The sequence below is a fragment of the Onychostoma macrolepis genome, chromosome 06 (genome assembly GCF_012432095.1).
Source record: "Onychostoma macrolepis isolate SWU-2019 chromosome 06, ASM1243209v1, whole genome shotgun sequence".
NCBI classification, from domain to species: domain Eukaryota; kingdom Metazoa; phylum Chordata; class Actinopteri; order Cypriniformes; family Cyprinidae; genus Onychostoma; species Onychostoma macrolepis.
This window is the reverse complement of record NC_081160.1, coordinates 25,613,597-25,641,583: the sequence shown is the minus strand read 5'-3', so window position 1 is coordinate 25,641,583 and position 27,987 is coordinate 25,613,597. Positions and strand designations below refer to the sequence as shown.

The 27,987-nt window shown below is 38.9% G+C and overlaps 1 protein-coding gene across 2 annotated transcripts; it reads left to right on the top strand.

The window, feature by feature from the left end:
• The first annotated feature begins 30 nt into the window (after positions 1-30).
• rybpb (RING1 and YY1 binding protein b) lies at positions 31-27,868 on the top strand. Of its 2 annotated transcripts, none has more exons than XM_058779620.1 (5): positions 31-138; positions 1,862-1,987; positions 21,183-21,467; positions 21,552-21,647; positions 24,597-27,868. In XM_058779620.1, exons 1-5 carry the CDS (start codon positions 86-88, stop codon positions 24,844-24,846), a joined length of 810 nt encoding a protein of 269 aa, XP_058635603.1. In that variant the 5' UTR covers positions 31-85; the 3' UTR covers positions 24,847-27,868. The 2 variants fall into 2 exon arrangements, with proteins under 2 accessions (XP_058635603.1, XP_058635604.1); XM_058779621.1 differs by lacking the exon at positions 31-138 and adding an exon at positions 824-1,226.
• Positions 27,869-27,987: the final 119 nt, after the last annotated feature.

Here is a 27,987-nt window from a genome sequence, read left to right as displayed (position 1 = left end):
GAAGTCCATAAGAAAAACACTGAAAAACACTAAAAACACTCATATCATCGTCTGCTGCTCGTTATGTGTGTGTGTTCCCTTCGTGATGTCTTTGGCTGTGTGGCGATGGTGGTGCGTGTTTCACACCAAGAGAAACAGGTGAGGTAAATTATGTTTATACTCAGGACTTCTTGTATCCTCCACAAGACCACAGTTTATTTTGGCACAATTTAGTTTCTGGTCATGCTTGTCAAAGCAGATAAAAAAGCTATAACTTACAAAATGTCAATATGCTGATGTCAGTTACAACAAAACTCCATTCACAAGTGCAGCATTTAAGCTCAAAGTCACACTAAATGAAAAATCATTTTTTCTAAATCCATCTTATGAATGACTGATCCATACATGTTTCATTTTTCATTTTTTTTAGGTCATCATTTTTAATCAAAATGTCATAAAATGGTGACATTAACTTTTTTTTTCTCGATAATTAGTTTCACTATATGTCACGATTACAGGGGGGAAAAACTGTTGTAATTTGTAAAAGTTTCTTCATACCCGTTGTCAGACACTTAAAAACTTAAAATCTGTGCTACCAAACTTGTTGCACTGAAATGCTTCAAGAAGACAGACTTAAAACTGTAGTTAGGTGATCATTCAATCCCTGCATTTCCATTTTTTGGCTTTTGATATGGTTAAGTGATAATATGGTTTGAGATGGTAAACCATAAGACAAAGTAAACGCCTTCAGTCATTTCAGTACTGAGGTGTCCCAAGCTGAACTTGACTTTTCTCCCCACATACAGCCCAATCCAACGCACACTCCCCGGTGCTGCTGTTGACATCAGAGTCATTCAGTCACCGAGTCAGTCTTTCACTACTGCTTCCTCTCACCTCGACAGGCACACGGTCTAATTACGTTTGGCAATCGGAGAGTAGTGTAGTAGCTTACTATTACTCTATCCGTGCCGATTATTTCTGGCGAGACTTTTAAACCGACGACAGCGGTGATTGGGCGGCGCAGTCACGGGGTCCGCAGTCTCTTCGCCCTGCCTTGAGTCAGTCAGTCAGTCAGTCGGGGGAAGGCGAGTCTGCCTGCAAGCGCTTCTCTCTGTGTGGATCCACCAGACGCACACATACACGCTCACACGGACCTTCACACACACAATTATTGTTAATTACTGAACCCTTTTCGCTCTTTTGAGAGTCTGTCTTTCCACCATGGGCGACAAAAAGAGCCCGACCAGGTAAGAAAGCGTCAACAGTCGGTAGTTTGCGAGGCGATTTTGGTGTCCGCGCGGCTGTTTTTTTCCCTCGGTGGATATTCCGATGCTTTTCTCGAGGAGTGTTTCTCCTTTCTCTCAGAAACAAGCGCAGCTATGGCGGCTTTCTCTTCTTCACAGAGGACTCTAAACACGACTCGGTGCCTCTCAGACAAAGAGATTTTCTTCCTACGGGATACGCCTGGCCTCTTCGGACGGGGTTTTTAATCGAAGTTCGCCGTTAAATGGACGGTTTTTGACATTCAATTTCACGCCGTTCACCGACGCGATATCTTTAGCTCGCTGGCTAACGCTAGCTGCCGTGCCAGCGGACACCAATATAGACCCTTTAAGTGTATTATATCTCTGTTAAACCCGGTGACTAGGAGCTACGGAGAATAACCGTGGCTAGTTAGCTGGTTAGCGTGTAAGTTATTTCCAGTATTTTCCGGTTCTAATAAACCGTCCTCTAACGTCATGGCTCGGATTTTCTGTCACTTTTCTGTGCCACTTCGGTTCCGTCAAACGCATTCGAGACAGTATAAGTCAAGGTGTAGGATGTTAGGGGGCAAACGTGGAAGTTGACCTTAATAATTTGAGCTATTTTTTGTTATTTTAAGGCCAAAAAGACAAGCCAAACCGACAGCGGACGACGGATTTTGGGACTGTAGTGTGTGCACTTTCAGAAACAGTGCCGAAGCCTTCAAATGCAGCATCTGTGATGTACGGAAGGGCACGTCTACCAGGTATGGGCATTTACACTGGACTTCTGCAGCATTGCGATCCTGATCTCATCACTAATGCAGCTGATTTCGATGCTTTACTTGTTGATTTGCTCTTTAAGATTCATCGAAACGCCAGTCCTCTCATGCAAGTTAAATGTCATTTATTCAGTCTGATGACTGGCGCTAGATTGAGTGTGGCAGCCAGCCTGTGCAGTCATTGCAGTGGCAGGCAAACTTTCTTTGTCTTGCATTAGCTTGAACACAATTTATTGCAGTGGATTTGCGTGCAAATGTTTTGACTGCAGCTCCGTGATCATGCATGCTTGCTGTTGCGGTGCTGCAGTGTTTGCATGTGTGGCTCCAGTCAGATTTGCCATTGAAGGCTGCGGCTGGCATTTGTTGGGTTTGATCAAAGGTGTTTAATGTCTGGGTGTGTTTATGTGCTGTCAAGCTATTATAGAGACGTTTGCTGTTCAGATCCAGAACAGGAAACAAATTTCCTTGGGTTTTTCTTGTCTTTTTTTTTTTAATGTGTTTAAACGGTTTAAAGGTCAATCAGGTGTCAGAAATTCTTGTTCTGTCTTCTGGATGTGACACTTATGTTGTAACAAATCTGTAAGTGAAACAGTTTCTGCTTGATTTAAGAATTAGAGTAACATGCTGCTGCCCATTTGTAATGTCAGTTTAGCTAAGAGCAAAGAATCAGATGTTAATGTTGTCTTTCTGGTTTGTCTAATTGGATGATTGCATTGCTCTAATGTCTGTGCTGTTCAGTTGGAAGCTGTCACTAACAGGTCTAGGTGTGCTCACGAAGGTCATTTAATCAAGTGGTTCTCATTCTTTGTCCTGGAAGTCTCTACATTTTGGAGGTCACCCTTATTTGACCCCTAGTTCAGGATGTCTGGTTGTTTTTTGAAAGCAGCATAGATGCATCCTTCGCTACCTATGACATCCAACAAAAAATTGCTACTGTTAAACGATTTAACCATGTGGAACAACTTTATTGATATCTACAGCACTTTAACACTACCTGGCTTACAGTTCTCTGCACTTTTTTTCTTTCTTTTGCTCTTCATCAAAGACACTTTCGTATTTCATGAAGAAACTTTAACATCCATAGAAGCTTTCCATTGCAAGTTCTTTTGATTGTTACAATGTTCTTCACATTCTTCACTTCACTGTTTTTTGGGAACCCTAAATTGATTCTTTAATGGCATTGATGTGAAAACCCCCTTTTTTATGAGTGTACTGCATTTTGCATGCTGTATCGCAGGGGAAGTATGTACGTAATATTTTAAGTACGGTAAATGGGGAGACATCCAAAATGTGCAGTGCTGGGGTACTCCAAAACCAGGATTGAGAACCGTTGATTAAATCAACAAATGAATGTTTTTGGTTTGCCTGAAATGCCATCGTGGTCATATTCCTGTAAGCGAATGTGGCTGTGTATCCTCAGATACGTATGTTCTACGTCTGTCTGGTCTGCACTGTGTTTATGATGTGTGAACCCGCCAACACTTCTCATCAGCTGACTGATGTGGTGTCTACAGCTATGAGTAATATGCGGCCGCACGCAGTAATCCCCGTGCTCTAACCTTTCATCTGCTTTTTTTACACCCAGTGCTTTCCTGACATTTGGGGGAAAGAAGAGGTGTTGGGAGAAGTCAGACACTCCAAAACGGCGTATTTGTCAATAACGATTAGTCTGTTAATTCCCTTCGAAACCGAGCACAGCTCATGGATCTATTTGCAGAAAGCAGGCGCGTTACATTCGTGGTAATGACAGGAAATGATGCCATGCGTGTCGGAAACCCCTCGTCTCACTCTCGCTGGCAGAAGCCCAGCTCCTATCAGTCTGCTAAATGGAAATCGCACGGTATTGCTGATGAGAGCCGCTCTGTCTCTGTTTGATCTGCGCTGTCAAGCTTTGATGGATGCGATTGTTTGCTGATGTAAGAAGCCTGGATCCCTTTGTAATGAGGACTAATTAGCCATCTTGTCCACGTTTGATGTATTCCAGTGGTGCACGGGAGGGAGCGCGGGGCGCTCGCAGAGAAACGATGCGCTCTCTTACAAGTGTGCAGCGGTTTATGCTCCCATCTCAGCACCTTTTATCTCTGTTTCCCCTCAATGAATGGGTCTTTGTGGTGTGATAACGCATTCCACTCACCAATTATTTTATCTTTGTTGGTCTTTGGAGTTCAAAGAATGCAGAGACCCCCCTGTGAAAGGATGCTTGTAGATTAGCAGTGCATGTTTTTTTTTTGTTGTGTAAAGAAGGTCTGTTTAAAGCGCCAGGATGGTTGCGGAGCTTAATTTGATTCCCGAGCACTTTGGGTTCGAGCTGATCGATTATGTTCATGCGGCGTGAACTTGGCTGCCGTGGACTTTTAAGATGATAATTAAAGGCAACTTTTAGGGAAAAATGTTAATTGAGCATAACACAGTCTCTTTTGCCCAACTGACTCCCTAACAGACCTCGTAAAGGTTTGGATGTTCACTTGTGAACTGGGCAATTTGACGCTCAACAGTGTGCTAATGAAGTGTTGAATGAATTATATGTATGGCTTTCATGCTCGTGTATCCGCAACTTGCGGGATTGTATGAGTTGGATGACATTTTTGCTGGAGGGCATGTCTCTCACTGTTTTTCCCACAAAGCAGCTGTACACTTCATAGACTCATTCACTTTGTGTTTCCATGGCAGTAGAGGTTATCTAGGGTCATGCTACTGTCAACCCGGCAGAAATTTGTACTGCATCACTGTGGGCTTGTTGCATGATAAGTAAGAAGTTGCAGAAGTTGGTCTGTATGTTATTTGTGAGGTTGCACTTTTTGGATTCAAGTTAACCCTCAAGTAAAGCTTAAAACCATCTCCTTTCCTCGGAGCCCATCAAAATCAAATGTCCTCACACAGCATTCCTTGCAGATCGTGTTTTAATATTACATTGGAATCCTGAGAACAGGAGTGAAGAATGTGACACTTTGTTTCAGTATCAGATTCCGTGGTTTCTGTGTTCCAAGATGCATATCAGTCACCCACAGGTTAGAGGGAAGAATCCATTAGGGGATTCTTAAGTTGATTGATGTGCCGGATCTAGGGGAAGTGCCATGTGGCCTTTGCGTTACCTTTATCTTCAGCATGGCTACAGGTGTACTTTTACTTCCCCTGAAGCTCCCTGCCAGGTCCTAGCCAAAGTTTTTCCTCCTTTTTTCAAAATCGATAGGCTAATCAAATGCAAAACCACATGAAACATTTTTACCAAATTCTATGAAGCAAATCTGATTTTGAATGTCAATTTGAGTCCTTTAAAGCTCACGCATGACAAGAATGTTTAGTCTGTAAACATTTATTAATGTAGGGTAATGGTAATTTATACTTTTGGTCATCATTAATTCATGTTAGTTTATAACACATTAACACATCAAGTTGTATAAATTAACATTAGTGTATTAGCATATGTAGAAATTAACATTAACCAAGATTAATAAATGCTGTAAAAGTCTTGTTCATGATACCTAATACATTAACTTAATGAACTGAGCCTTATTGTAAAGTTTTACCCTTTTAAATGTCCCTCTCAGTTTCTTCTCGGTGTTTGTCTCTGTGTTTGTCCAGTTTTCTTCAACTTTCTATATTTTAACACACTCAGTGGTAGAGTTAGGGAAAATTGATTCACAGATGCATTGCAATTCCTTTGCGGTTCTGAAGCGATCCATATTAGATTATTAAATTATTAAAAATTCTGTTTATTGATAAAGCATACACAGGACAACACATTACAGATATAGATGGTATGCAGTGAGTGTGCAACCTTGCAGAATTGGCTCTCTCAGTGCTTCTACAGTAGCATATATACTTATATTTAAAGGGAAATGTGTTTACTTTTATGTGCATCACATGCTCAGTAGTTGATCAGTCGTGTGCATGTTTACAGAAAACAAGACCTACTGATTGGCATAGTTTAAGCTGCCACTTAATGTATTTCTGTTGATTGGCCAGACCAGATCTTTTACTATGGCTTTTTACAGAATCCTTTCATTGAATTTGCAGAGGGATACCTTGTTGAAAAGTTTTAGTCACTGAATCAAAATTGAGTTGTTTTCAACATTCCATGTTCAACGAGTTTCAGTGTTGACAATCTCTCTCATGTGTCATGTGCAGGTAGGCACATAGAGCAAGCAGATAGAATATTAAAAGTATGTCACGGCGCATAAATTCATAGATCTGTTTAGCTGATTTGATTCTTTCCTGATTCAATGGGAAATTGAGGTTTTAAATGCCTTGTTCCGCTTGGAATAACACAATATTTTGTTGACACTATTGATTCGTGAAATCAACAAGGATGGCTTAGATTTGGTGTGTAATTGATGAAGCAGAGATTTACAATCCAGTAGGGCTGGGTTTTGACACATTTCATGATTCGATTCTCATTCACAAGCTTGCGATTCGATTCAATATCGATTATTTTGGATATATATCAGGTACAGTACATGCCAAATTTTCCAAAGGAAAAAAAATTCTCTCAACTAATGCTGTAAAATATACATGAGAGTCAGTTGGTACTACATTACTATAATATTGAAGGTTAAAATGGACTGATTTGTTAAAATTACACTTAATGAAGTTTTTAAAATAATAGTTACAATTAGCCTACATAATATTTCTACTTCAGTTAGTTTTTTTTGAAAAATAAACCTAATGGTGGCAGTCATAACTTGATGGATTTATTCAAACATAAATTAAACATTGAAGAACAGTAAATGAATGTTATATAATGGATATATTTAGCAAAATGCACCTCTCTACAGTTTATTTTTCTTTATTTTTTATTTTATCTGACTAATGCGTTTATGATCACTGAATATGTTGTAGGTAAATATGACGTTACGTGACATTGTTTACAAGCCGTTATAATATTGAAACACTGATTGAGCGATTACATGAGACAAGATACGGATTGTAGAGTTGTACTCTTTCTTTTAACTTGCCTTCGGATGTTTAGTCATGTTTATTTCGTGCTGAAACTGGTATTAATGTGGAGGAGATGATAGGTTCACATACGCTACGCGCTGCCGCGTCTGTTGAACCGAGGCACTACAGTGATCTGTCACTCCACATTAAACAGTGCCAAACGGCATTTATTGTTTGAATACTGCAATACAATGGACAGAATTTGAAATCTGAGACTTTGTTTCATATTAAAAGTATTAAAGCACAATGCTTATTGCAATATATTGGATGGGAAGTGCCCTTCAGCATTCCTTCCATTAACTGAAAACAGACTAGACTAATCGATTCTTGGGATTTAAGAATCGATATCGTTCCGTAAAAATGCGAATCGATTAATATCGAGAGATCGATATTTTTTTACCCAGCCCTACAATCCAGTAATTTTCTTCGCCATTGCTTGAGTGCAGACTGTTGAGGATAATGAAATTACATAATCAGGCGGTGCTAACACTGTGTCAAATTCTCCCATGCCTCTACAAACACACTGTGACACACTTTTGCTTATCCACAGTTATCAGCATTTAGACCTGCTTTAAACCACTGGAATAAGCTTTTAATCTATACCAGTGTGTGAACTGAGGGTTTAAAACTTCTTAATGAGATTGTAGACATTTAAGCGAATGAGCACAATAGTCGTCTTTCACTGAAAATGAGAAAGATCGGAATACACAGATGGGATTTTCGTCTTGTAGAGTTCAAATAGAGGTGTTGAGTAGTGATAGGTTAATATATCAGCCAGGCTGATTTATCACACAATATCTGGCAATTTTGTCATTTGGGTTTGGCAGAATATACCAACAGGTACTGAACATGTTGTTTTAAAATGTTGTAGTCAGCAATTAACTTGGATACTGAATTTCTGCAGTTCTATGTACATCTCTTGTGTTGTATGAAGTGAGATCCAAAAGTCTGAGACCACCAGTTTAAATGCATCTATTTTTAATGTAATTTTACATTTTATTGTAGTTTTTTTTTTTAAATTTGATTTATACTTTTAAATGGGTTTGAATAATCCCAGATTTTAATTGTATTTTTAGACTTTTTCGACCCCGCTGAACACCATCCTCCCTGCCCTGGTGATATGTTGACGCTTAGTATTAAGTTTGAACCAAATGTGTGTGTGTGTGTGTGTGTGTGTGTGTGTGTTTGGGTGGGCTGAAATTGGCATGAAAGTGATTTAGCAACAGAGAAATTGCTGGCCGTGTGATTCTGAAGGGAGGCAGATGACAAGGCACCAGGGAGGAGATAAAAAAGGCACCAAAAGAATAGAGAGAGTGAATGAATGCAAGAGCGTGAGTGAGCAAGTGTGCGTGTTGTACGTGTGTGCGCTGGGAGGAGGGGGTTGTGGGCCACTGCATGCTGAGTTTGATGGACGGCTCTGTTGGGATGTGCTCACTCAGCCAAGAGCCTCTCAGAGGGAAGGCAGAATGGAGCACATCATTACCCAGCGCAGGGAAGCACTGGGTTCACCCTCCTTCAACTCTCGCGGTCCTCCTCCTCCTCCTCACCCGCCGCATGTCATTCAGTCAGCGGAGGAGAGGAGGCAGCCGTTCGCCTGACTCATGCATATATCACGTAACCACAGTCAGTGACGTTCGGTGACCACACTTAATCAGCTAACTGAGTAGGAACTGAAGCCGTTTCGATTGAGGGACTGTGCCTCGCTGTAGTCTGCAGCGCTGAGCGCTAATGAAGATGGTAAGGCAGACAATGGAAGCCGACGTGACTGACAGCTAGTCTTGATATGAGCTGGAATATGCTTTTGCCGGAGGAAATATAAAGCCATTACAATCTGCAGCTCTGCTTGTGTATAGATGTTAGTGCTAAGAGGATTAGTCAGCTTACTATATTGCTTGCTGATGTGTTTTTCTATGACATATTGAAATTCTTCAGAGCAGTAAGTGCATGGATTCGCAGATAACGTATGAAGGTGATGGTGAGGGAAACATCTTTTCAGTGAAATCTTCATGTGAAGGTTTTATTTTACAACAGCAAGCCTATTGGAAAATGCATGCAATATACCAAATCAAGCAACATCAACAAATGCTGCTAGAACCATTTTTTTTTTAAAATTAATTGTAAACAACCAGCCTCCAAATACAGTTTGTCTGTTGTTTTAATACTTTATTAAAATTAATTCGGAAATGTCTTTAAATTGCACTATTTCTATTCTCTTTAATGCAGTCACTTTTTTTTTTTAAGTGTGACTTCAGCGTTCAAATACTTTGTAGGCCCACAGTCTCCAGATAGTTAAGTGGGAGTACATCAGTATTGAAACTTTTCTCTCAGTGCAAAAGTGAATCACAAAGGAGCAGTTCAGCGACAAGATGTGGTTTTCTATTTGAGCGCTTAACAAAAAGTGCTTTATTGTTGCATTTCGCCTTATTAGTTTAGCAGAGCAGGCCAGTCTAGACATAAATATTCAATAAATTGTGTTGAATAGGGTGCATATTGCACAGCCTTTAGCTTGTTCATACCGATTCGAAAAGTGACCTGTAATTCAGTCCGAGGCAAAGGTGGCACACAAGGTTGAGTGAATCGGATAGAAAAGGGATCACTCTATCAGGTCGTCATATGAAAAGAAACATGGCAAGCCTCTGCTGATAGATGGATCCTTATGTGTGAAACACAAACACTACACCTGGTTTGCTGTCTGAGTGATGAGGGGAATAGTGCGGTTTCCTTTGGTGAAAGGTCAGACAACACAGGAAGCCTTCTCTTGGATGGATCAAAAAGAGAAAGAGATGTTTAGAGAAAATTATTTCTATTGCTTCCTTTTTGCTAGTTATAGACAGGCCCACACAGAGTCTGTGCCTGATTTCCAAATCCAAAATGCCAGTCATATTTCTTCATTTTAAGGAACATTTTAAGGACACTTAAGGAACAAACCCGTTGTTTGTGTTGTTACTTGCAAACATTTTTCTTGTATTTTTTAAATGAATTTGAATCTTTTTGTCCAATTTAATTTATTTTGGTGTTCATTTAATGTCTATTAAACAGTCTGTGACATTTGTGTTTTTAAACATTAAGAAATGTTAATGTATAAAATGAATAGAAAACTAAATAATTCATGTATTCTTTAGTTTGACCTCCTGAGGGTGATAATCATTTTCTGATTTCTGCTACTTAAAAAAAAAAAAAAGTGCAAAATGCAGGAAAGGAAAAAAAAAAAAAGCCAGCAGATTGCATTTAGGCTACTAGTTGATGGTTTTTATTTCATTTATTTTTCTACGCTATCAGCTATCTGCTATCTGCTGCGCTTTCACATTGCATTTCACATCCATTTGAAAGTTAGATAGCAGTTAGATATCATGGTTAGATTTTTCACCACAGCTGAGATCTTCTCCCCAGAGAGAAATTTCCTCAGGGAAGAGAGAGGGCAGAGTCCCTCCAGAAGGTGGAGATGAATGTTTAATGTCCTCCACCCAGTCAAGAGCGACGGCACAAGAACCCAGGGCCTGTTCTCTAGGTGCTCTCTTCGCTATCCGTTCTGTACAGCAGGCACAAAGCCACTAATCGCTTAGTAGGATGGCTTATGGGAGCCCGGTCCCAGAGCTTGTTCAACACGCGCACACATGGCAGCTTCATCATCCCCCACCAGCCAAACGCTTAATGCTGCTACGCCAGAGGATCAAGGCGCTCCGCGAACTGTCACTGCACATAACTGTCGTGTTTGTCGTGATGTAAGAGGCGAGTGATGTTAAATCTAGTGGAGAATCTCACGAACGCTGTCAGGAAATGTCTAAAAAATTTAGCATATTTTCAGGACAAATATGAGTGCTTTGCATTGCTTTTTTTTTTTTCTCGTTCAGAGTCCTCCATCTGAGCTTAATTAAATCCGTAGGCTCAGTAGAGAGTCTGGATTCAGTTTAACTAGCCTTGTCCTTTAATTGACAACAGATTGCTTTTTAGATTGCAGTCTGCCTATAAAGGTACAGCCTTAGTCCAGTACCATGCATAAGTACCAGATATGTATCCCATTGACCTGATTGTCCTCTCTCCAGGCCACTTTGTGCCCCCATAGAACGCAAAGAGTCAATGACCATGATTGCCTGGTTATGCTGTACTTGAAATGGAGAGCTGTGTTAATTGAGCGCTTTTTTTGTAGCCTCTCTTCACTGGAGCGTTCTCTCATTCTGTCTTGCCTCTACAAGCAATCTGTTTCATTTAACACTGCTGTAATTTACTGCACCGCTAACATTTGTGTAACTGAAGCCTAGACCGGAATCTCGCGGAAATGCCAACCACTCCAGGAATTAAAGAGCCTCCATGTGCGGTGTTATTAATTATAGCGCATCAGTTTAAAGTGACACATGCCACTGTGGGGGTCTTTTCAGACCAAGGCTTGTTTTCACTCAATATTACATCAAATATACTGGTCATTTTCTAGATGTACATTTGAATTTTTAATTTTTTTTTATAACGTAATGAAAAATAATAGGATTACATCCAAGTAACTTTTTCTTCAATATACAGCATAAAAAGTGCAATAGCCGGTTGCAACAAAGCCCTTTAAGCTAAGACAACCCTTTGTGATAACCTTTAGTTTTAAATAAAACAAATTCTCTTAGCTTAAGGGTTTTGTTGCAGCTGGGCCCAGATCTTGTGCAGCAATGTGACTGTTGGATCTTGAAGTTTGTGAAGGGTTTCTGATTTTTAATGATTCATGCATTTTCAATTGGTTTAATCTGAGGTTTTCCTTTTGCTCATGTTGGTTTCTGTCCAACAAGGGCTTGTTGAGCACTACTATGTTTGGAGTGGAATACTAGCGTCATACTTGCTGTTTACAGCACAGTAAAAGTTGGTAAACTGGAACACATTGCATATTTAATTCATCAAGTGGCATTCATTTAGCTTCTGGAAGTAAATATGAATATTTCACATTTTTAATCCATTTTTGCATAAATTCTTGGGTTTAGAGCCAGATTAAATGAGATGTTGTAGAGTAAATCATGATTTATGTTTCTTCCAGTTCATTGGTCAAACTGTAAATGGAAGTACAAGTCAAGTGCATTTCATTGCATTGTGGGATACAGTGTTATATATTGTACTGCAGATTTTGTCTAATGTAGGTCAACCGGATGTTCTATGCATAAAGGAAATGTACTATGCACAGTAAACATACTATATACTGCAGAAGCATTATTTAATTTGATGCAAATGAAAATAAGCCTGTGAGGAAGAGAGATGCAGTCCATTCAGTAGTTTGGAATATTTGTCTTAATGTGTAATTTTTCCAGCACATGTTTTCTGTGTTTTCTAAATGATGGACACACCGAAGCACACAAGAGTGCATTGTCCCTTACGGCCTCATTTTCATTCAAGCCAAATTAAATGTGGCATATGCCCTGACTAATCCATAGTAAGAGTAGTATGGTTTTCCAAAACAACCACAATGACATCTCTTATCCAGCTTCATTCAGGTTTCCCTTGACTTGGCGACGTCTCTTCGCTAATGTGAATGTGAGTTTGGTCCGTGTCCATCTCAAACTGTGTGCCGTTCCACTTTTCCCACTGGAGAGATGCCATCTGTGTTCATGCACGAGTCCCAGGCAACAGGGCGAGGTTGTGATGAGGCGGTCATGTGTCGATCAGTAAATAATATATTGTGTGGTTTTTGTCGTGCTCGGGGAGTGTTGACAGCAGTCCTGACATGCCAGTGAGCTTGCGTGGCTGAGTTACAGCTGGCACTGATTCATTGCTCAAACGCTTGGCCTGTTTCTGTCTTGCTGAACTGCCCCTGATACAAATCTCCCCGCGTGGCAGGAGATCCACTGAGGGGAGGTTAATCAAATCAATCATGGGCCTGTCCGGCGCTAGACTCCTGGGCTAACCACAAGTTGGAAGGGATTTCTGGATCCCCTCAGGAGGTGAACTAAGCCAAGTACCTGTTAAGTGGAGGATCGTGCACTTTTGACAAATCCCTGGTCAGGATTAGAGCGAATTCCCCAGTGTTCAAAGTACTACAGGTGATGGACTGAGCGATGCAACTGTCCTTGGCTTTCAGTACTGGTGTGTGATGAACTGATTGTTCTCATAAACCTTAGTCAGGGTAATGCCATATTTATTTTTGACAGGAATGAAAATGAGACCATGAAGGATAGAAGTACACTGCGTTCAGTGGATTGTACTGTTGTTTAACAACATGCTGACGAAACGTATTTCTAAAAAACTTTCAAAAGACAAAAACTCCATAAAACATTTTTAAAAATTGGGAGTTGTGAAAATTACACGATTTGGAACTTTTTATACAGTACATGCCATTGTAAAGATTGTAGGTCACAAACTCATTTTCATCCGCATTAAATTTAATTATGGTATCTAACCTGATTAGGATCTATACAGTTGTTGTTAACTAGCTAATAAATTCTTAAAACCTGTAACAATTTTGCCAAAATACTTTCATTATAATTCATAGATACTGGCAGATGCCTGTGACATCTATCAGATAATAACAACAACTATTATAAATAGAATAAAACTAGGGCAGCACGATATATCATTTCAGCATTGATATCGCGATGTGCGCATCCGCGATAGTCACATCGCAGGATGTGCAATGTTTAGTAGGACTATACTGATCGTTTTCTTTGCTCAAACACAGACACCATGTCTACACCAGACATGACAGCTGTACAGAGATGTCCATTTTTAAACTTACGCATCGTTGAGGAGAGAATAGGTCATGGTTTCTTAGCAACGGCAGATGCCACGAAAGCGCAAGCTCCCGAGTGCATTGGAAAGGAGGAGAAAGCAGCGTAGCTGGCTTTTTCCACACGTTTTTAAGTGCGCCTTGTGAACGGAGTCTGTCTACACTGGACGCGACAAAGCGACCGTTGCCAATCATTTGTGTCAGTACGTTATAAATAGAACGAAGCATCAGTTTACTGGCGGGGATTTGTCGTGTCGCACCGCATCCAGTGTAGACAGTCTCACAGCATCACTGATTATAATGGGTTCTAGGGCTGTGCGATTTGGGGAAAATATATAATTGCGATTTTATTTTATTTTTTGTTTTTTTATTTAAATTTTGTGAAGTCAAGCTTCAGCTCAATATTGTCAATAGTGTGCAGCACAGTATGGGTATTGTTCTCTGCTGAAAAAAAATAGAAACCATCACAGAAATTCTTATGGTTTCCATTAAAACCATTAAAAATTCGTTTTTGTAGTGTGTTTTGGGCATTATTGCAATAGGAATTACTGTTGTTCTATTGGTTCCCATCTGCCAGATTACATCCCACCAATAGAATCCATCTAATGCCAGTAGACACTAGCTATATTAAAACCAATACAATTCCCATTATAACCCTTAAATCAATTACATTTTCTATTGTGTTTTGGGAGGGGTTCTATTGTTTTTCCAGCAGGGAAGATTATAATGGTATTACTACTTTTACAGAATTTACTTAATTTCACCAGAAAGATGAATGTTTCATTTCATCCAAGTGAAATTAGCAAAGCAGTTAGACTGAATTTACATTTGTTTCAAACGCAGAGCCAGGCACGAGTTGACACAGGTTGCGCACGTGCGTCAAGCCTCGTCCATACTGCCAGATGCGCTCGTATAGAGACTTGCGGTGCAGAGCCGGGCGTGAGACCGTGAATATAAATGAGCATCACGAAACAAGCTGTGTGTGTGCGGCAAGTGTAAATGGCTCGTCCGTGAGATGCGGGATATGCGCCGCGTGGGGCAGAGAGGAGCGAGTATGAGAAGCATTCAGAGGCGCATGTGTGTGCGGTCTTCTGAATTGGGAATAGCGAACATGCATTATAAACTTATTTCAAATTAGAATCTGTTGGGGAGATAAAAGGTGTAAGATAACGTTCATGTACTAATAAAAACAAATAAGAAAATGTATATTTTATTCTCCAGTACTAAAAGCAGAACCGATAAGGGACCTCTTTTGCGTTGTGGCACAGCTCTTGCAAATTAACCTTTTTTGTTCGGTGTCTGTCATTTTGAAGCCGAAGTTATCTCATATTACATAACATTTTCTTAAGTATTACTTTGCCTGACTATTGATCTGACCTTGTAGATGCCATAATCCCACTCTCGCACTTTCTGTTTTTATTTTTTTTTGTTTGTCACTCAAGGCTGGCAGTCATGCATTTGCGTTTGATCTGGAACAGAGAATATCGCGTCCACATCGTAGGCTTTGCGATTAGTAAAATCGCAACATCTCAATCGTGATTGCGGTTCGATTTCGATTAATCACACAGCCCTAATGGGTTCTATCGTATTTTGTCGCGTCACATCGTGCCGCTCACATTCACTGTAGACACGTTGAGAGCCATGCAGATTCAGATACAGATACACTGAATTCCATTCACTTCCGCTACTATTTGTGCCTGAAATGACACATGCACGAGACTGTCAAAATGCATGTCTCTGCAAGTATCCTTGTAAAAAACAGTTGCTTATGTCTTAGGTGAAGGTAAACAATTGAGAGAGAGGATAACAATAACAGCAGTTTAATGTCCCTGTTGCTTTCTTAGTCATGTTAATCAAAATCACTTGATTTATTAGAGACAGATTTATTAGATTTAATTTATACAGTGAAGACTATGCAGTGTTATTTTACATTTGATTATTCAATTTCTGTACCTGAATACTGTTAGACTTGCCTTAAAAATACAAACCACTGTTTATTTAATTTGTATCTTTGTTTTTATATGTATCTATGCTTGTAATTTGCTTTTTCCTATGCTGATTTACTCACCTACAAAATCACCCCAATCATTGAATATTTTTTTTTTCATATCGCTAAAAATCGCAATGCGAGTTGTTTTTTTTTCCAATATCGTGCAGCCCTAAATAAAACTTATATCATTTATTATATTAACTAAATATTTATATATTAGTGTTGTGAAAAGTACCGACCGCGATACCATTTAGTACTGAAATTTTAAAAATGTCCGTTTTAAAAAATCTGTTCAACAGCGCTCAAATGTTAGCGGGAAATGAATGTTTTTAAAATTTCAGTACCGAATGGTATCGCAGCCGGCACTTTTGACAACACTATTATACAGTGGGTACGGAAAGTATTCAGACCCCCTTAAATTTTTCACTCTTTGTTATATTGCAGCCATTTGCTAAAATCATTTAAGTTCATTTTTTTCCCTCATTAATGTACACACAGCACCCTATATTGACAGAAAAACACAGAATTGTTGACATTTTTGCAGATGTATTAAAAAAGACCCTTCATTCAGACCCTTTGCTCAGTATTTAGTAGAAGCACCCTTTTGATCTAATACAGCCATGAGTCTTTTTGGGAAAGATGCAACAAGTTTTTCACACCTGGATTTGGGGATCATCTGCCAATCCTCCTTGCAGATCCTCTCCAGTTCTGTCAGGTTGGATGGTAAACGTTGGTGGACAGCCATTTTTAGGTCTCTCCAGAGATGCTCAATTGGGTTTAAGTCAGGGCTCTGGCTGGGCCATTCAAGAACAGTCACGGAGTTGTTCATTATTTTAGCTGTGTGCTTAGGGTCATTGTCTTGTTGGAAGGTAAACCTTCGGCCCAGTCTGAGGTCCTGAGCACTCTGGAGAAGGTTTTCGTCCAGGATATCCCTGTACTTGGCCGCATTCATCTTTCCCTCGATTGCAACCAGTCGTCCTGTCCCTGCAGCTGAAAAACACCCCCACAGCATGATGCTGCCACCACCATGCTTCACTGTTGGGACTGTATTGACAGGTGATGAGCAGTGCCTGGTTTTCTCCACACATACCGCTTAGAATTAAGGCCAAAGTTCTATCTTGGTCTCATCAGACCAGAGAATCTTATTCAGGTGTTTTTAGCAAACTCCATGCGGGCTTTCATGTGTCTTGCACTGAGGAGAGGCTTCCGGGCCACTCTGCCATAAAGCCCCGACTGGTGGAGGGCTGCAGTGATGGTTGACTTTCTACAACTTTCTCCCATCTCCGACTGCATCTCTGGAGCTCAGCCACAGTGATCTTTGGGTTCTTCTTTACCTCTCTCACCAAGGCTCTTCTCCCCGATAGCTCAGTTTGGCCGGACGGCCAGCTCTAGGAAGGGTTCTGGTCGTCCCAAACGCCTTCCATTTAAGGATTATGGAGGCCACTGTGCTCTTAGGAACCTTAAGTGCAGCAGAATTTTTTGTAACCTTGGCCAGATCTGTGCCTTGCCACAATTCTGTCTCTGAGCTCTTCAGGCAGTTCCTTTGACCTCATGATTCTCATTTGCTCTGACATGCACTGTGAGCTGTAAGGTCTTATATAGACAGGTGTGTGGCTTTCCTAATCAAGTCCAATCAGTATAATCAAACACAGCTGGACTCAAATGAAGGTGTAGAACCATCTCAAGGATGATCAGAAGAAATGGACAGCACCTGAGTTAAATATATGAGTGTCACAGCAAAGGGTCTGAATACTTAGGACCATGTGATATTTCAGTTTTTCTTTTTTAATAAATCTGCAAAAATGTCAACAATTCTGTGTTTTTCTGTCAATATGGGGTGCTGTGTGTACATTAATGAGGAAAAAAAAAGAACTTAAATGATTTTAGCAAATGGCTGCAATATAACAAAGAGTGAAAAATTTAAGGGGGTCTGAATACTTTCCGTACCCACTGTATATCACTCTTTTTACCATTAATGAAGGCAATAAGCCATAAGAAGCTATACATTACAGTCATTTCTATCATGGTAAAGAGTATTTTAGACACTAAACCATGGAAAAATCACTTTAATGCATGACCTCTCGTGGCTTAGTCCTCTATTGCCTCTCATGGCATGATGTTTTTTCATCCTCTGGACTGGCAATTTTTCCTGTATATCATTAATTTAACTTTGTATATTTTCATTTTTTCAATTGTTTACTTTTCTTCTGTTATTCTGCAGTGTGTTAGTTCCTGATCTTTGTTTTTCTTGCCTTGACCAGCGCAGACCCAATGCACACTATTCCCACATGCTGTAAAAGATGCTCTCCAGTATCCTTTGCCAGCGGGCCCTGAATCTCATCTAGATTCCTCGCAGAGGTTGTATTGATTGGAGTTGTGCTGGCCTCTTGAACATGATTCCCCATTATGAGGGATTGATTGGCTTCTCATTGGCTGGTCTCTGTGAGAAAGGCGGCTGTGTCTCCCATCAGTCATAGGGAGTGAAGATACCATCGCTATCTAAGGGCCACAGGTTTTCTTAAAATCTCCGATAGACAGCTGTTTGTTTTATCTATTGTGTTTGAGTTGGATGACATCAACAGGACCAACGGGCCTTATAGATCACTAGAGCGTCTTCTGTCAGTACTTCAATATTGTATTCTTATTCATTTAATATTCTATGACCACTTACACTCCTAAATAGGCACAGCATGACATGATTCTAGTGACAGCTTGTTGCGACAGGCTGTTTAGACTTGTTTTCCTATGTCATTGCTTTCTGAAATTTGACTTAAAATTTGGTTAAGTCCATACAACGGCACAGCGCAATGCATTGGCTGAGCATGTTTGTGCACTTACGTAGTGTATCTGGCCTTAATTTTTCATTCATAAGTTTTGGAAATCTAACCACAATGTAAACAGCTAAACATTCGCAACTGTGACCGATCTAAAATATTGAGGTGAAGAGGACTCCCAAGTCTAAATGTTTAGACAAAGCAAAAAACACTCGTGGGCTTCGGCTCTTCCCCCATGATCAGTTGAAATCCTCTGTTACCCCCAGCTGCTGCCAGATGTTGGCCATTATGCTTGAGGAACGTGAGCTGGCTCAGGCTGCATGGCGCTCTGCCTCAGATCTCAGACACAGCCCCTCGGCTTTTAATTAACTCAACACCGCGCAGAGGAGAGAGAGCCTCCAGCGCGCAGCCGCTGCCTGTCTTTCCACCGCTACAGAATGTGTGTGTGTGAGCATAGAAGCGCAAGAATGGTTTCCTCAACTACATAGATACTATGCATTAGTAAAGAATAGTGGTTACAATGGATCACAAAACTCACTTTTTGGCTCATATTGTGGGTCTTAATCATTTTTCGGATCAGCTAGTAAAAAAACTACTAACTTTCTTGTGTAACTGCTTTCCATTTATTACAATGCACAATGCATGAAAACTAGTAGCCTAACTAAGAAAGTTCAAACAAGATTAAAGGCAAGTGAACAGTCAGTGTAAAAAAAAAAAAAATACACAAATTACAAGCATAGATAAACACAAAGTTACAAATAATATAAGGTCTCAGACACAGACAGCAGCAGGTATTTATTTGCTGCTGTCCCTTTAAGACCTGATGTACAAATCCAATATAATGATACACTTCCGATTTCTTTCTAAGCTGTTATCGTTCACTTAATACCATCTGCGTTTGAGAGTGATTTCTGAGATGGGTGTTTTGGCATAATTTTATGCGTGAAAATACATAAACATGCCTGTCTGAAATGTGCCTGTGTGTACGGCTGTGTGCACAGAAAAAAATGTGTAATGTGTAAATTGGCAAGACAAAACGCAAAATATAACACTTTAGAGTTATAGCTTATTATTTGTATGCAATTAATCTGCAAATCACATGTGTGCCGAACCGTGGGTCCTGGTCCGTACAGATCAACTATGATCCATTCAACCCCTAGTAAAGAAATTCATTTTCATTTTTAGAAATCACTTCGTACCTGGTAAATATTAATCCTGGTGTTTTTATAATGCATGTGAGAATAGGTGAATATTGTGCAGATTCTTCTCAGCCTTGGTTTCAGGTTTGCATTTTTTTGTGATCACGGTTCTCACACTGAAAAACAAAAATGAACAGTTTATACTCTGAAATTGCTAGTAAAATAATTACAAAGAAAGGGCAAGTAACACGTTCAATTAAACATGATATTTTGAATTAGAAAACCCGAAATAGTATTTTCTTCTAAAACACTGCTATAAACATTTTTATTTACTTAAAAAATACAATGTGGATTGTGAAAACAGCTCGTTTCAAACTTTTAAATGCATAAAGAAATCAGAGAGTAAATAAATACCTGAGATAAATATATGATATGGTTGTCTCTTTCTCACGCAAAACTATCATAGTGCTTCATTACACTTGTAATCGAGTCGTATTTTCTTTTTAAGGCTTTCTTTTTTTTTTTTTGGGACAGCCCTTGACTGTAAAGAGTTTATATGTTTTTATATATATATATATATACATATACATATACATATACATACATGCGTGTGTTTAAAAAAATGTTTTTGACCTTTTTGAGTAAACTTTTCCCTCTCTGTGTGTGTTTTAATGGGGCCTGTTTGTTTCAGAGGACTACCAGATTGAAAACCGCTTTCTATCCGGTTTGTAGCAAATGAGGCCAAACCTTCTAGCTAATCTGATTAGTCCCTATGACAATGACATGCTGCAAATGTCCCACCCTATGATCCTCACAGCCATTTATTAAAGGAGTAGAGTAATGAGATTACACATTCAGCAGACCCACACAGCTGGCGATGGGCCATCATCACATTCAGGAGACCAGTGAAAGGGTTTTAGTCACTGAAATGCTTGCGGAGGGCTTTATCTGGCTAGGTATGTCTTCACCACAATCCACAGAATCTGTGCTTTAAAATGTTTTTGTGTAAAGACTGGCTGAGGTGGATTACGTGCGGACGTGCGATGGTGTTTTGGTACTGTGCATTATTATTATTACATTATATGATGCATACTTTCTTAACCAAGTAAGTTGGTCTGACATAGTTTTTGCTACATGAATGGTACCTTAAGTGAACTGGATGGTGGTTTTTCAAAAACAAAAATACATGTTGTTTGAGCTGTAGATAACTGCATCTAACTTTTTCCAGTTGTTTAGTGATTATTCATCTCTTCTAGATGAATGAGTTTCTGGTTAAATGTTGCTAACCTAATTTAAGTTTGCTCCAAATAAAACTGTCGCTGTCTGTTTAATGGTTTTAAAATTAAAAATACTTTTGTTCACTCTAGTCTTCTGTTGACATGCATAATTTGAAGTGATGTTTTAACTTGTATATCCTGGTTGAGTGCATTTCACCATAGATTTCTGCTGAAGCTGTATTTTACTGTAAAAGCAATGGTTTGTTAAACCTAAAACATTAATTGAAAAGGATATGTTACATTTACTTCAGGCTTTAGATATTTTGAACTTGTACTTGTCTATGACCTCCAGGCTCAGCAGTTAAGTGAAGAGTTTTCAGCGGAGTTAGTGCCGCTCTGATACTCACTATCAACTCTGTTTGGCCCCACAGGAAACCCCGGATAAACTCCCAGCTGGTTGCACAGCAGGTGGCCCAGCAGTACGCCATTCCTCCTCCCCCAAAGAAAGAGAAGAAGGAAAAGCCTGAGAGGCCTGAGAAAGATCGAGCCGAGGGGGAGCGTCCTGACACAAATCCACATGACACCGAACACACCGACAAGGACAAGGACAAGGACAAGGACAAGATTGAGAAGGAGCAGCCTGACAAAGAGAAGAAGGACAGAGAGAAGGAAATCACCCCAGCCATCACCAAGAAACCCAACAGCAAAAAGAACAAGTACGTTAGTCACCAATAAGAATGTGAGAAACTTCTGACTTTCTGCTTTATGGAACGAGTAACCAAAAAAGTTTCTCTTCACAGACCCAAGTCAGACAGCCATCAAAGCCCACCCAGTGAACGAAACAGCATTCAGTCTGGCAAATCCACAACCAAGACCAATAACTCCCACATCTCCAGGTATCTCATCTTTATCTTTGTATTTCATCTTTTTTTGAAGTGATTACAGGATCATATAGCAACAAAGCATGAGTGGAGTGGAGCAACAGCAGCTCACTGTATTTTGTAATGACAAATCTGCTGTTGAGAGAAACCCTGATCAAAGTTAGCTCCATAGCCAAATTTGTGATCCTCTACCTCTCCACTGTAAAGTTCTTTTAATGTGTGCTGCTGAACACAATATGTATAAAATGAAATCATGTTTGTGAAATTCCCATCGAGTTGAATTGAGGCTGTTCTTGGCTAATACTGTTAAAAAGCCTGGTATGGTAAATGCAATATTTTCTTTTTTTTTTTTTTGTTCTGTTTTACTTATTCTTTCACTCTGCCTGCCTTCCTTTTCTACTTAATACCTACATACTGACTTGCCCACCAGTCAACCAAAATTCCATTACATTTTACACATTCCTGCTGTCTACTAATAGTATATCAACTTAGTTTAAGATACACAACTGTTCAAAGGTTTGTCATCAGTATATTGTTTTTTTTTTCTTAAATTAATACTTTTATTCAACAAGAACCCCTTAATTTGATCATAAGTGACAGTAAAGGCATGCCTAATTTTACAAAGAATTTATTTTTCAAGTCTTTTGAATTTTCTATTTATCAAAGAATGCTGACAAAATATTAGGGATGGGATATGATGTGTGCCGATACAATATGTATTGCAAATTATTTTATTTTTTATTTTTTAAAAGAATTTCGGTTCTACAAGTATTGCGATTTGATATTGCTGTGTGTAGCGATTTTTATTTTTATTTTTTTTAAATAACCATGGGAAAATTTGAACGATACACTTAATATACAGACTGTCACAATAAAAAAAAAAAAACACATTTTAGCAGTCACTATTGCGATTCGATATTACAATTTATTGTGATTTTTTTTCTTTTTTTTCTTTTCTTCTTTGCTTATTAAAGACTACACAATGGAAAATAGTTGATTATACCTTTAAAAGAGATATGCTATGAATCATATTAACATGTCATAAGCTGATCGTCTGCATGGTGCTGCTTCAAGTCGAACACACCGATACGTTTCGCCCTCTGTTGGAATTAAACATCGCTAACTTCTCCCCACCACCTCTTAGGAAAAGTAAAATAATTAAATATAAATCGATTCTGAGGTAAACCAATCGATTTTTAAATCGTTTTAAAAAGAATTTTGAGGGTGCTGATCAGATGCTGGTACCCAAAGTACCAATAATAACTGCAGTTGAAGGTCTGGCTTAAAAATGTGTTGTAAGTCACTCTGACAGTGAACAAAGCTGGCAGACAGCAGTGACGAACGTCACTGTAGAAAGTGCTCTGATTCACAAATGCCTCTCTCTCTCTCTCTCTCTCTCTCTCTGTGTCTGTCTCTTTCTCTCTGAATGAGCGAGTCGTGGGCTGATCTCAAATGAGCAGCACCGTTTACTCCCACACACGCCCTGTTGGCTGCCGTCCCACCATTCTGTTTCTGTCTGCTTCTGCCAGCAGAGCTCATTGTGTCACATTGTCTTGGAGGCATACTAACAACTGAGGCTAATGCCAATCAATGAGATTTAGCTTTGTGCTTTTGCCATGCACACAACCCTGGAAACATGTCTCCGTTTTTTGAAAGATTTAGTAGTGGGTTTTTTGTGTAAATGTCAGTTTTGGTGATGTTTAACTTTTGAAATGTATGCTTTTGAGTGTTAATCTGGCTGATCTCTGTTAGTCTTTGCATGCTTGCTTGGTTTCTGATGTTTGAGAAATGCGAACCTGGCCTTATTTTCTCAAAATCATCTTTTCATCTCAAATTTCTGAATACTAAGCAGTGTTTAGGGAATGTTACTCCTAAGTGTTAGCACTAATAAAGTAACTTAGTTTTATGTTGTTACTTAGGTTAGTTACTTTTGTCTTTTGCATTAAAGGCTGCGTGGGTGGACTGTTTTTACTGTGGACAAGTGTTTGTCCCCTAAACATGGTTTGCATGCAATGACCATATCCCTGTCCTTTTCTGCATTTAAATCAAAATCATGCAAATACTGTGAAAGGTGAAAGGTAGGATTTGCCCCGCATTGTCTAACCATTGAAACCTCATTGTAATGGATGGGCACAGAGAGAATCTTTAGTGGTGGGGGGTTTCCCAGCCATTTTTTTTTTTACTGGTTTATGTAATCTTATAAAATAATTATCTTTTATATTAAAATCTTTTATTTAAAATATGCAATACCATTCACAAAGGCTGCATTTATTTGGTCAAAAATACATGTGTAATTTTTGCTATTAAAAATGTTGAAATATTTATGATATTAAAAATGTATTTTAAAATGTAATTTATTCCTGTTTGCAATACTGAAATTTCAGCATGTTACTTAAAAGTCTATTATTCATTAGAAATCATTCTAATATGCTGATTTGGTGCTCAAGAAATTAATAATTTTTCTTATTGTGATTATCATTGTAAACAGTTGTGCTGCTTAATATTTTTATGGAAACCGTGATAAATGGAATGTTTCCTGCATGGATACTTTCGTGAATAGAACGGCCAAAACAATAGCATTTATTTGAAAAAAAAATCTTCATTATAAATCTTCATAATCTTCACTATCATTATAAATGCCTTTACTGTCACTTTTGATTACTTTAATGCATCCTTGCTGAAAAATCTCACTGAACCCAAACTTTGGCGGTGTATAGCCCACATAATTTTTAATATATAAATGAATCCATTTTTCATCATTCACCTGCCTTACCTGCTTTAATAAATTTGATAATAAAGTTGCAAAGAATAAATATGAAACATGAATTGTATCTTCATTTGAAAAATTAAAGTCATGAATATACAGCTATGTTACTTCACTATCTTTACACCCAAATTTTTTTCTAAATTGTGTTCTTTGTCGCCTTACCCTCCTGAATATTTCTCTCCGTCTCCAATCTACAGGCCCAAGCTGAAGAACATTGACAGGAGCACAGCCCAGCAGCTGGCTATCACGGTGGGGAACGTCACAGTGATCATAACAGACTTTAAGGAGAAGACCCGCACCTCCTCCACCTCGTCCTCCACAGTGACCTCCAGCGCCGGCTCTGAACAACAGCACCAGAGCTCCGGCTCCGAGAGCATGGACAAGGGCTCATCCCGTGCTTCGACACCAAAGGGAGACCTCTCGGTCGGGCACGATGAGTCATTCTGAGCACCACAGACGCTGTCGAGACAGCGGGGATGTACTTTGCCTCCATTTCCCCTCACCTTGCCCTGAGCCAACTCATATTCATTTCTACCACTGAGAGAGGAACATACGGTCCTCTTACCCACACATACTCAACATACCTACACATACACGTTTGTGTGAATGGTGCAACCATGGTGGACTGTGAATTTGGGCCGTTGGGCAAACTGCCCCTCCTTTCCCTTCCTGGAGACATCCCACTCTTGTATGTATTGTTTTATATTTGTACGTGGATGTGCAGCTGAATCAACGTTTTTGTTTTGTTAAAAAAAATTATATATGTAAATGTCCGCTGTGCACAATAACCACCGACATTAACTATTCCGGACCATTACTGCTCTTATTTATTATGTTGCGTCTTTCTACTTTTAGAGAATTTTTTTTTTTTTTCTTTTGGTCAAAGTTTTTTCAGCTAAAGTAGCTCAAGCCGACGGCTCCCCTTTAGTGTTGAAACGATTTTTCCGGAGATTCCTGAGAAACTTCTCACAATGGTGCTAGATACACTGTGAAATGGTTTCAGTCCTCAGACTGACGTTCACACTATAGAAACAGATCCCTCTGCTCCTGAAAACAATGGAAATATTTGTGTCCTGGTGTCAGGCTGCATTCTTCTGTTGCTTTGTTTTGGGATTTTTTTTTTTTCCCAATTTGCGAGACTGATCTGAACATTTGTGCACTGGGGGTCCCGAGATCTGGTTTCATCAACATACTAAACGGATGATGTTTTACACCCGTTGCGTTATGGAGAAGACAGCTGGGATTCACAAACTGCAAGGAGACATTGCGAGCATGATGTGTGAGCTTTGGATTTGATCATTCGGAGATGAACTGAGCTTTCTTAACGCTCACTTGGCTTAACGTCTGGTTTTGCAGTTGGATTCAGAACATTTTGTTTGACAGCTTTTGTTGTCCTTCATGGTCTAAATATGATGTATTGTAAAAACACTAAAAGGGTTTGATGTCTCAAAGGTGCGTAGGCCTTTAAAGTTGAAGAACTACTTTTGCATTTTCGAGTTATTTTTGATTGAAAGAAACGGATTTTAATCTTAGGGTTTTACTCAGCCTTGTTTTAATCTGAAGACAGACTTGTGATGTTTTCCCATTATTTTCAGAAACCTAGATGATGGTGAGCAGTGCAGTATTTACTAAAACAGTCCCAGCGCTAGAAATAAGATACATTATGCTGAACATGAACTGTCGTTGAATGCATGGGAACTCTCGCAAGCATTCGGCACTAACATTTATCAATTTGTTTACTTCAGTGTCACGAAAAATTGACACAAGCATGATTTCACACAATATTCCCGCTCCCCATTAACTCAAGATGTCTAGCTGGTGGTCCCGCAATTCTCAAAGTCAGCATATCTTCCCTTTGAACTGTATTAAACCTGTACAAAGTATGTGTATATGATATGAGTTTTATTTATTGAAGGACCAAAGGAATTTGATATTGATGACATGCTAGGCAGATGAATAATTCAAAATGTAATTACCATATGTGTGATATAACGTTTTAATAAAGTCTAATATAATCAATTTCAAATGTGTAATTCTTGTCCTCTTGATATATGCAGAATATTTGTATACTTGTAAAATCATAGACATTCAATCTGTAAAGACAGCACTGACTTTTGTCACTGTATTGCGTGTTCATTCTGGAATAGCATAGAATTATTACAGTGAACTCCCATCAAGCTGTTTTTCCCTCTGCAGATACTTTTGTATGTTTTGAAATGAAGAGATAAATGGACATTTTGATCCACTGGCAACTTTGATGCTTTGAATAGGTTACTGCTTTTGTTAATAACCTTTGAATTTGACTTCATTAGCAGGAGTAGACTGATTAAAGCATCATGTATGAATGAAGACTTCACTGGGTTGTTTTGCGAGGGTAACCTTGTGTCTTGTTTGTGATTTATATTTGTGATGTTAACCAACCAAACCGGTATTGATTGTTGGATACAAAGCATTTAAGTTGTATTGATATTGATTTTGTTTTCTGACCCAGTGCAATTCAAGATGGACACTATTCTTAAAATCTTCTTTTTTTCACAAGTATGCAAAGTAATAACCGAAATAGGGGTTGTTTGCAAATCACAAATCAGTGGGGTGTTAATTATTCTGCATTATTCAGATTATTGAGATTTTACTACATTTTAACCCCAGAAGTCATCGAATTTGCGATGTATAGCTTAACACATTTCGTAAAATGTATGAATATAGCCATTTTTTCACTTGCCTTATCCGCTGTCAGAAACAGTTACCTGAATTTTGTAAAATTGTAAAGAAAAAAAGAACAATGAATTGTATCTTTAATTTATTTAAATTTGAGGAGAAAAACAATTGCTGAGTTTAAACTGTGCTTATGTATAACTCAAAAAGGTGCAAAAGCCAACGTAATAGGCTATGAATGGCAATGGAGTCTTTCCTTTTTACGCGCAAGCAGTTCTGTTCTTGTGTACGACCAGTAACCTTAATTTACTGTGTAAAGATGGTTACTTTTTTTTTTTTTTTAGCTTTGTCAGAAACCCAAATATAGAATGCTTGTTTACATATGCTATAGCGTTAACTTTGTGAAATTACAGTGTACCTGTATAGTCCTGGCTCCCTTAATTTTGTCAATGTCTTGTAAAAAAATGCTTTTACAGTTTCCTTTTGCATAAGTTTTAATTTTGTTAGAAGGAATCTTTTTTTTTTTTTTTTCCCGTTTTGTTTTCTTGCTAATTGCTGTTATTGGTAAATTTTGTGTGGAGCTCATTCATTTAACTTGTAAATGTACATTTTAATTGCCTTTCTTAATTTTTTAATTGATCATTGCTCCTTGTCTATAGCTAATACAATGCTAACATTCAACAGACTTCTGGCATGTGCACGACTTTGCTTTTAGATGCTTCATCATTTCCCTTGCTTCCAGTAGATATGTCTATTGGTGCATTTTGCTTGTTTTTTCCCCACAAATAAAATGTTCAATTTATCAGTGTGTGGATTTTTGGTCTTTTTCATATAATTCAACTTAAGCACACCCAGAGCTAAAATAACCGATGAATACAGTTACCCTAAAATGCATTTAGACACTTGAAATAACGTTTAACCAACTGACAAACT